Raw genomic sequence first — 11,390 nt, 5'->3', positions numbered from 1 at the left:
CAGACGGCTGGCGGTTCAAACCCACCAGCCACTCCTCGGAAGGAAGGTTGGGCAATCCTACTTCTGTAGTGATACTGCCTCAGAAACCCAAGGAGGGGTCGCTATGAGTCGGGGCCGACTCGACGGCACATAACAACAACAACAACAATCTCTACCTATGTATTTATATGTTCTGCTAATATAGCCATGAACATAGTGGAGCATATAGGGGACAAAGTTATGAAAATGTCTTAGGCATAGCCAAACAGCTTGAGAGAATGAGTTGCTGGATATGGAGGCCTAGGACCATAGTCTTGAGGTACACTAAGGTCAATTGGCATAACATAGTCCACAGAGCCAAGATTCTCTGTCTAAGTCACAATTATTGGTCTCTCTCCATTCAGAGCAAAGAAGAGTGAAGAAAATCAAGGACACGGAAACAATTTGTCCAAAATGTATGAACTCAAGCCTCCACAGCCCTGAGAACAGAACTAGATGATGTCCAGCTACCACTGCTAACCACCTGAAAGGGATCACAATAAGAGGTCCCAGATAGAGTGGAGGAAAATGTGGAACAAAACTCAAAATCATAAGGAAAAAAAAAAAAAAAAAGACAAGGCTTACTGGTCTGATAAAGACTGGTAGAACCACAAGACTATGGCCCTTACACACCCTTCAAGCTAGGGATTTGAACTTAATCTCTGTGACTCAACTGGCAGCCGAGAGATAGATGGACCTATGAGGTGAACAGTAATAACAGGAAGGTATTTATTCATTACCACAATCAAGCATATAAGATCAAGAGGGCAGCATTTGCCCAAGGGTAGAGCTAGGAAGGCAGGAGTGGATGGAAAGGAAGAATGAAGGGAAAGGGAGGGTGAAGGGAAAAAGTGGGAAGAATGCTGTTGCAGTATGGAGATTGCAGTAAATGTCACAAGATGGGTAATCCGTAAGGATGGGTGAATGGAAAATCAGTTTGCTCTGTAAACTTTCACCCAAATCGCAATTTAAAATAAACAAACAAAACTCTCCTTCAGTGAATGCTTATTATTTAATTCTTGATTTCCCAGGTTGTCTCTTTCTCCCAGCACAAAAGGAGAAGTTCTACATTGTTTACTCCCCTTACATAACCCCCCTCATATCCCTGACATCCTCTTCTATTCTAAAGTGTCATGGTATCTTGACCATGTCCTTCTAGGCACAAGGGGTAACTTTTCCTCCATCATGGCATCTAGATTTGGTTCTTTATACATTTGAGAGATTCATGAAATTCTCTTGTCCCCTCCACTCCTTCTCCTTTTCTCTCTCTTTTCCCAGCACCTAGTCTTTATGCTTATTGTCTTACCCACAAATAACAACACAAATCAAATTTGATTTTCAAAACATAGAGATGGAAGTAGGGGTCCACTTTTCCCTTGAAGCTCTGAAACCCCTAGTTTCATGGCTGAGGTGCCTAAGACATCTGTATTAAGATATACAGGAAATGGAAATATATTTGAAAGAAAATATATCTAAAAATATGTCCCAAACATTATTATGCCCATTAGGAACCACCCCTAAGATAAAGGGTAGAATGTGAGGCTTTTCTCTTCTCCATTCTGCCCCTCTTCAAGCTTCTAGTTCATAAGTGAAGGATGAGTCGAAGAGTTGGCAATTTGACCTGAGGGAAGGTCATAAAGATGAATTCTCACAGAAAAAAAAAAAAAAAATCTGATGAAGAAAGCTGATAAGTCACCAAAAAGTCTAGAACAATATTAACGTGCTGTGAATTTGTTTGTTTATTCATTGCTGCATTAACTTTGAAATATTGAAATCTGACAAACTAATACTTGAAAGGAACATGACTTCATCTCAAGTCCAGATCCCTCTACAATACAAGAAGATGTAGTATTCTCCATGAGGAATCCGGTAAGAACAAAGCAGGCCTCCCTTTGTTTCCAAATAGTAGTCTGAGGTAAGCGCCTGACGCAGTCTCTTGCCCTAACACCTCTAGGGTGTGTCTGGGAAAATGCGTCATTATTACTGACCTAGATTCAACCCCTTCATGGGGAAGGAAAATGGGGCTTATTAGGTCAAGTGGTGGGTGAAGCCCAGAGGTAGGTAACAGAATGCACAGATATGGAGCCCTAAGTTCTTCTCTTACTAAAACCAAGAAAATTTCTCCAGCTCTAGCAAACTCATATACATTCATTTCTTGCTAGTCTTTTTTCCTGCTATTATTCAACTATTGAGTTCTTCTCAGGCTTCTAACCTCCTCTAAGTTGTAGAAAGAGAATGAAAAAAATGCACCCTCTGACCATGGTCTTTTTTCCTTTCCTTTTCTATTGCCAGTGAATTAGTTTGAAAAGCAAGCTGGCACAGATTCCAGGAATTTGTGTAAATGCCTGATGGAGATACATTGTGCAGTTGCTGCAGGCTGTCCAGATACTTCCAAACATGGTTCTAGCTCATGGCTTGCACTTTTAGGAGAGTGCCCTCCCACTGACACATGATTTCATACCTGCGTGAAACCTTTTAAATATTTCCTTTCAATGTTATTATTTTGAGGGTGAAGGGGACACATATCTTTTAATAAATTCATGATCAAAATTGCTGATTTTTAGGGCAGATAACCAGAACACAAGGAGCCCTAGTGATGCAGTGGGTACATTACTCACCTGCTAACCAAAAGTTCAGCCATTCAAACCCACTCCACAAGAGAAAGATGTAGCATCTGTTTCCGTAAAGATTTACAGCCTTGGAAATTGTATGGGGCAGTTCTACTCTGCTCTACACAGTTGCTATGAGTTGGAATTGACTTGACAACAACAGGAGCACACATCATTTCAATTTTCTCCTATCAATAGTTACCTAGAAGAGTTGAATATAAAGGTATATGCCTATAAATATATGTATTTTTTCCATGGAAATGGCAATCATTTTGCTTTTACCTGACACTCAGTGGCTCTGCTCATTCAGCAATATTTATTGAATGCCAAGTATATGCCAAACATTGTAGTTTATAGTGGAGAGAGAGCAAAAAAAAGGTGGACAAAGTCCTTATATGAGTGGAACTTATAATTAAGTAACATCAAAGGAGACAGTAAACAAGTAAAAATAATAAATACCCAAGCAAATTATGTTTTATTACAAGTACTCTGCCATGATGAAAGAAATAAACAGGGTGATGTAATGGTGTTTGGTGGGAGGTAGGTCCACCAGATACTATGGATTTTCACTCCTATTTCAACATCTTTCTAGAATGCCCCCTGATGTGCCACTAGAATGCTGTGTTGAATTGCACCAGGAAAAAAAAAAAAAAAAAGCACTTCTTAGACCCTTTGTAGCTAGAGCTCTGACTATGGTCCAGGTTCTGCCAAGCACATGCTCCATAGAAGAATTAGATGGAGGAAATGAACTGTCTCAGGATGTGGACACTTATGAGAAGATGAGTTTTCAGTAAGTTAGGTGGTAGAGGTATTGAATTTGTCCATACAGCTCTTTTTCTGGTCTTCAATGTTGTAGTTACTGAGAGGCAGATGTCTGTGGGGTTTCAACTAAGACCATCTATAATGTGTCTTTTCCAGTTGTTCTGGGCTGCAAATCTTCCATACTTAAAATTATCTAGTAGCCTCTAAGAAATTTCTGTCTAATTAATAACTAGAGTGGATTCAGGGTCACTAAGAGCCTGGAACAATTCAATGTGGTATTTTAGATCTCAGTTAGAAAAAACTTCTCTAATGAAGTAATATTTGAGTTGAGATCTATGAGTCAGAATCAACAGCCTTGATTAAAGTAGGAACAGGTGGGAAGGAAGGCGAGGCAAAATGTATTTCTGTTCTCTCTCCCCAGAATTCTTTAGACCAATTTTTGTCTTAGTGACTCTGTTTCGAAATATTTCAAGGGATATTTCTGGCCAAAATACATTGTAGAAATGTGAACTTGTAAGCAAAGTTTAGATCAACTTGTCAAACTACATTTACAGAAGAAAAACTTTAGTGTCCTTGAGTCTTTCCGGGTTCTCTAGAGAAGTAAAACTGGTGAAGCTTATATACATATCAAACCAAAAACCAAACTCACCGCCGTCTAGTTGATTCAACTTATAGCAACCCCTCCTTGGGTTTCCAAGGCTGTATCTCTATGGAAGTAGATTGCCCAATCTTTCTTCCATAGAGTGGCTAGTGGGTTTAAACTGCAAGCCTTCTGGTTAGCAGTCAAATGCCTTAAGCACTACACCACCAGAGAGAGAGACATTTATCTCAAGGAAATAGCTTACACAATTCATAGAGGCTGGCAAGTTCTAAATTCACAGGTCAGATATCAAGCTGAAGGCTTCTCCTAACTCACTTAGCTACAAGGACTGACAAACCCAGGATTGGCAGGCAATATAGTAGGCTGCTGGCTTCAGAGGCTGATGAGTCCAAGATCAGCAGGTAATGTGGCAGGCTGTTGGCTCACAGACTATGAAGGCAACAATCCCAAGATCAGCAGGCAATATGGCAAGCTCCTGGTTCAAGTCCAAGAGCTGGTGATGAGGAGCCAGATGCAGGATCCAAGGTTGAGCAAAAAGCCAGAGATCTTTGTCAGGATGTCGGTATATGTTGGAAGTAGGTCACACACCAGACAAAACTTCCTTTTAACTGATTGGCTATTCATAGCAGATCTCATCACAGAGGTGATTACATTATATCAGATCTCATCATGGAGGGTGACTACATTATAACTGCTAAACCACTTAGAATCATGGCTCAGCCAAGTTGACATACAGTCTTAACTATCACACCATGGTAGATTATCTTTAGTTAATGGTTGCCTTTAAAAAACACCGTAAATTTTATATTATATTTAGTACACTTGGCTAAAGAGATGATTTCTGTGAACTCTTTATGTATTTTGAAATGATTTTTTTAATAATGTATAAATTTTGTAAATACAAAATTTTTGGAATCAAGCAAAGCATTTATTTAATTAAATATTTAAATATATAATTAAACAGGTAACACAGGTATATTATAATGGTTCTTGTTTTCTTTTTCTAAAGCCAGAGGAAGTTATAAATAATAAAATAATGACTGCATCTTGAATCCCACTCTCCAGATGTAACATTTATTAGTGGCTGATACGCAATCTTCTGGATATTTTGTTAGAAAGTACCTATACTTTATTTTTTGTTTTTCTTTATTTAAATTACACCTTATCAACAAATGCTTATAATCAAAGGACTAAGAAAATACTAAGACAGGAAATTTTTTTAAAAGTTGGAGCAGGAAGGGCAGACTTTACCAAAATTCCAAAACAAGACAGAGAGTTAAAGCATAGCATCATCAAAAGTACCTTTAGTGTTTAGTGGCTTAGTTCTATCACTTGAATTACTGAATGAGTGATTTAGACTTCTTGAAATTGCCTGTCAATAGCCTGATGCCTCATTTTTCCTTTACTTAGAACCTTGTAGTTTGTTTTAATCTTGTTTGAGTAGTAAGGGCATCTTTTGCTTCCTGTTAACACTTATTATCTCACCTATACTTTTCTTTTGCATATTTTTTACATAGAAGTTCAAGACTTCAATCTTAAATATGTTGAAAAAAGTTTGAGGTAAGCAAAAAGTCTCACTTTTAAATCAATTGAACTTGGCAAAGAAAATTTGAAATAAAGCTGTAATTATTATTATTGTTATATATGATGTAAAATGATATAAGCAGTATCATTTCTGAGATTCCAAATACCAAAAAATTCTTGTTATTTCATTGAACACAAATCCAGCAGAATCTGGATCTGAGATAGTTTTAAAATTGTTTTCTAGAGCTCCTAACTTCTTCCATTTAGAGAATCTTTTTTTTTTTTTTAACTTTTTATTATGATTTGGGTGAAAGTTTACAGAGTAAATTAGTTTTCCATTCAACAATGCACACATCTTTTGTTTCATAACATTGATTGCAATACCCACAATGTAACAGCACTCATCCCACTTCCTCTCTGTTTTCCCCATTTCCATTTGCCCTTCTTTCCTATCCCTTCCTACCTTCTGAAATTTGTCTCTGGGCAAGTGCTGCCTTTTTAATCTTGTGTAGCTCGTTGTTCTAAGAAGTACATACCTCCCTAGTGTTATTGTTCACCTTATAGGTCTGTCTACTATTTGGCTGAAAGTTGAGTCATAGGAGTGAGTTCATTTCAAGGCTTGAAAAGTGACAAAAGGCCATAATATTAGAGGTTCTACCAGTCTCTATAAAACCAATAAGCCTGGTCTTTTTTATGATTTTGAATTTTGTTCCACATTTTTCTCCCACTCTATCCATGACCTTCTATTGTGATCCCTTTCAGAGCAGTTGGTAGTGGTAGCTGGACACTATTTAGTTCTTCTGGTCGTAGGATGATGGGGGCTGGGGTTAGTGTGGTCCATTAGTCCTTTGGACTAATTGTTTCATTACATCTTTGATTTTCTTCATTCTCCTTTACTCTAGATGGGGAGAGAGAGCCATAGATACACCTTATATGGCCACTCTCAAGCTTTTAAGACCCCAGTAACTACTCATCAAAGTAGAATGGATAACATTATCTTTGTGGACTGTATTGTGTCCATTGACTTTGATGGCCTCCAAGACTATTATCCTGACTCCTGAGCCCCAAGGCCCAGCAACTCACTCCCTCAAGGTGTTTGGTTATGGCTAAGAGGTTTTCATAATCCACCCCCCCAACCCATATGCTCTACTATACGCATGGATATATTTCCAGTGTTTATAAGCATAGTAGCAATATATATTTGTGTGTGCAGTCCCATTTACCTTCCCACACCTATACAGCTTGAGTGTTTATCTATGTATCCACTCATAGATTATCGATATTACAGTTATTGAAGGATTGTGTATCTAACAGTAATTACCTCTGTTGCCTTTAACTCTTGAGTTCCTCCCAGTGTCTTCTTTCCCCCAATCATTTTGTGATAACCTCCCCTTTATTATATATTGCTTTTCCCTTCACCCAAGTTACTATTTGCCCACCCTCTAGTTAGTAATTCACCCTCCCTTTACATCACACCCCTGGTAACTAACCATCAAAGAGTTGTGTGTGTGAGTGTAAACTTTTCTTGACACTTTATAATAAACCAAAACCCACTGCCACCAGGTCAGATCTGACTCATAGTGACCCCTCCTTGTGTTTCTGTGACAGTATCACTACGGAAGTAGATTACCCAATCTTCCTTCTGAGGAGTGGCTGAACTCCTCAGAGGAGTAGGTTTGAACTGTTGTTAACGGTTATACAATGTATTGGGGCCAGAAATATCCCTTGAACTATTTCAAAACAGAGACACTAAGACAACAATTGGTCTAAAGAATTCTGGGCAGAGAGAACAGTCAAATGCCTTAGGCACTAGGCCACCAGAGCTCCCATTTTATAATAATGACCTCATATAATATTCGTCCTTTTGTGATTCACTGATTTCACTCACCCTTGTGTCCTCCAGGTTTGTCTACACTATGAGGTGTTTTGCAGATTCATTATTATTCTTTAATGTTGGGTAGTATTCCATTTTGTGTATGTACCATAGTTTATCCATTTACCTATTGATGAGCACTTAGGTAGTTTCCATCATTTTGCTGTTGTGAATAATGCTGCAATGAACATAAGTGTATGTATATCTATTCAAGGTGTGGCTCTTATTTCTGTAGCCTATATACCAAGCAGTGGGATTGCTAGATCATAGAGTATTTGTATTTTCAAATTTTTAAGGAAATTTCATACTATTTTCCACAGTGGTTGTACCATTTTAGGAGCTCTGATGGTGCAGTGCCTAAGGCATTTAACTGCTAACCAGAAGGCTGGAGGTTCAAACCTACCAGTCACTACTCAGAAGGAAGGTCAGGCAATCTACTTCCTTAGTATACTGCCTCAAAATCCCAAGGATAGGTTGCTATGAGTTGAATCTAACTCAACAGCAGTGTGTTGCGTTGCATTGTACCATTTTATGGTACCACCAGCAGTGTATGAGGGTTCTATTCTCTCCACACCCCCACCAGCATTTGTTGTTGTAGATTCCACAATGGAGTTGATTAGCAGTCTCATCATGGGGAACAACTACACCCAGCTGCCCAGCCACTCAAAACCAGGCCCAGCCAAGTTGACACATAACCTTAACTACCATAGTACGAGTCCCACTTGGTTATGATGTATTTTACTTTATTTTTGATATGTTATTGGATTCTATTGGCTATTTTTTTGTTCAAAGTACTAGCTTGAGGGCCTGGGTGAAGGCTCCTCAACCTTGGGCTTCAGCTCTGCCTCATACTCCTAGCCCACTGAAGCTGTGGACTTCTCTTAACTCAGGTAGCTGCTGGCTGCTGAGGCTGACAAAACCAATGCTGAAAGTACAATGGCACAGTCCCAAGATTATCAAACAGCACAGCAGGCCACTAGTTCAACTTCAGAAACAGTCTCAAAATTAGCAGCCAACCATGGAAGATTGCTGAATGAGGACTTGGCTCCATGCAGGATCCAAGCATGACCAAAAGCTCAAAGACCTTTTTCCTTTTTCGGTGCTTCTCCTTATATACTGGAAGCAGACCACGTCCCTAAGGCAGATACTCAGTGGCTCGCTGCAGATTCTACCATGGAGTTGATTATCAGTCTCATCATGAGGAATACTACATCCAGCTGTCCAGCCATTCAAAACCAGGCCCAGCCAAGTTGACACATAAACTTAACTACCACAGTATGCATCCCACTTGGTTATGATATATTTTACTTTATTTTTGATATGTTATTGGATTCCATTGGCTATTTTGTTGTTGTTGTTGTTGAGAATATTAGTGTCTGTGTATCTCTGTTCATGAGGGATTAAAAAAAAAAATTCACTGTCGTCAAGTCAATTGCAACTCATAGCAACCCCTCCTTGGGTTTCCAAGACAGTATCTCTATAGAAATAGATTGCCCAGTCTTCCTTCTGAGGAGTGACTGGTGGATTTGAACTGCCAACCTTCTTGTTAGCAGTCAGATGCCTTAGGCACTGTGATATTGGTCTATAATTTTCTTTTTGAGTAGTGTCTTTACTTGTTTTCATGTGACAGTTATGCTTTCTTCATAGAATGAGTTAGGGAGTATTTCATCCTTTTCCATATTCAGGAATAGGTTGAGTAGATTTGGTGTCAATTCTTTTCTCAACGTTTAGTAGAATTTGCCAGTGAAGTTGTCCAGGCCAAGTTGTTGGGAGTTTTATTTATGACCTGTTCAATTTCTTCTGTTGTGATAGGTGTTCAAACTATGTACCTCAGCTTGCATTAGTTTGGGTGCATAGGGTGTTTCTAGAAGTTTGTCTGTTTCTTATAGTTTTTCAAATTTGTTGGTATGCAGTTCTTCATAGTATTTTGTTACTATTCCTTTTTATTTCAGTAGGTTCTGATGTGACATCACTTATTTCATTTCTTATTTGTGTTATTTGCATCTTCTCTTTCTTCTTCTTTGTTAAATTTTCCAATGGTTTATCAATTTTTTTTTTTAGTTTAAACAAGCTTTTATTACACAAAGGTTGTCACATAATTGGGTATTTCTCTACTCTGTACACAATTTTCTTACTTTCCACAGAAAGGCTGCTGCTTAACTTCTCAGCTAGTAATGGCAAGCACTAGTACCCTGATTTTAACAGAATAGTAGTAAAAATGCCTCAGTGATTGAGTTGAAAGCAGTACATTGGTGGTAATGGCTCTTGCACCCAGTATCAGGAACGTACAAATATCTTTTTATTCAAAAAATACAAAATAAATTATCTGTAGGCATGGACAATGACAGCAGTAAACCATTATATATTGTCAACTGAAACCATAACTGATGGTTATAGTGATTTTTGTAAACATCAGCCAGACTTTTCTTCAGTCATTTTCTTCAACCGACTTCTCTGAAGTTATTGGTGAGGAACACTGCCTGGAGCTTCCTGTCACAGTTCATTAATAAATGGTAAAGCACTATTCTAGGAATTAGAACATGCCACCTCCCATACCACCTCCCATTCCACCCATTCCACCCATGTCGGGGTCCTTCTCTTCTTTAGGAATTTCTGTGACTACAACTTCTGCTGTGGTTAACAAAAAGGCCACTCCAGTAGCATCTAATAAAGCAGTTCTTACAACCTTAGTTGGATCAATGATTCCTTTTTCTACCATATTCACAAAATCTCCAAGCATAGCATCGTAACCAACTTCTGCAGAACTCTGCATAATTTTTTCAACTATCAATGATCCTTCAACACCTGCATTTTTGGCAATAGTCATTGCAGGAATTTTGAGTGTTCTTTTAATAATTTCTATACCAATTTTTTGATCTTCATTGGCTGGAGTTATCGAGTCCAAGGCTGGAATACACCGAAGCAGAGCACAACCCCCTCCAAGAACAATGCCTTCTTCAACAGCAGCTCGTGTTGCATTGAGGGCATCTGTAACTCTTTCTTTTCATTCACTTCCACATCACTTGTCCCACCAACTTTAAGTACAGCTACTCCATCCGAAAGTTTTGCCAGACGTTCATTCAGTTTTTCCTTTTCATATTCACTAGTTGTGATGTGTAACTGCTCAATGATTTCTTGGATACGTTTTTCAATCTGTGCTTTGTCACCTTTTCCTTTCAAGAGCATGGCATCATCTTGACCTCTCCAACTTTTCCTAAGTCATGAGGCTGAACATCTTCAAGATTCAGGGTTAATCCCTCTTCACCAAATACTGCACCACCAGTAGCAATAGCCATGTCTTTAAGCTGGTTCTTTCTATTGTCACCAAAACCTGGAGCTTTGGCTGCTACAACCTAAAGACCAACTTTTAGCCTATTCAAAACAAGGGTACTTAGAGCTTCTCCATCAACATCTTCAGCAATTATGACCAAAGGCTTGCGGTGAGCATTGGCAATTTCAAGAGCAGGTACAATGGACTGGACACTAGAAATTTTCTTTTCACTCAATAGGACATAGGCATCTTGGAATTCACATTTTCGACCTTTTGATGTATTAATGAAGTATGGGGAAATATAACCTCGGTTAAACTTCATGCCTTCAATAATTTCTAATTCATCATTCAATGTTTTTCCATCCTTTACAGTGATAACACCATTTCTTCCAACCTTTTTCATTGCATCAGAAATTATATTGCCAATTTCTTTGTTTCCGTTTGCAGAAATAGTAGCAACTTGAGCAATTTCTTCAGGAGTTGTCACAGGTTTAGACTGCTTCTTAAGTTCAGCAATTACAGCATCAACAGCTAACATCACACCTCTCCTGATTTCCACTGGATTAGCACCTTTACTAATCTTCTCAAAGCCTTCCTTTGCAATAGAGCATGCCAGAACAGTAGCAGTGGTAGTGCCATCCCCAGCCTCTTCATTTGTGTTATTGGCAACATCCTGAACAAGTTTGGCCCCAATATTTTTGTATTTATCCTTTAAGTCAATCGACTTTGCAA

General features: G+C 38.6%; 1 protein-coding gene across 1 annotated transcript in view; it reads right to left on the bottom strand.

The window, feature by feature from the left end:
• Positions 1-9,920: 9,920 nt before the first annotated feature.
• LOC103203390 (60 kDa heat shock protein, mitochondrial-like) overlaps positions 9,921-11,390 on the bottom strand; it is a 12,493-nt gene continuing 11,023 nt past the window's right edge. The window contains 3 exon segments of the mRNA XM_042781996.1: positions 9,921-10,387; positions 10,390-10,584; positions 10,587-11,382. Coding sequence (XP_042637930.1) covers positions 9,921-10,387; positions 10,390-10,584; positions 10,587-11,382 — 1,458 coding nt within the window.

Source organism: Orycteropus afer, unplaced genomic scaffold (genome assembly GCF_000298275.1).
Source record: "Orycteropus afer afer isolate SDZICR_OR568_19922 unplaced genomic scaffold, OryAfe1.0 scaffold00215, whole genome shotgun sequence".
NCBI classification, from domain to species: domain Eukaryota; kingdom Metazoa; phylum Chordata; class Mammalia; order Tubulidentata; family Orycteropodidae; genus Orycteropus; species Orycteropus afer.
This window is presented reverse-complemented; position numbering and strand designations above follow the sequence as displayed.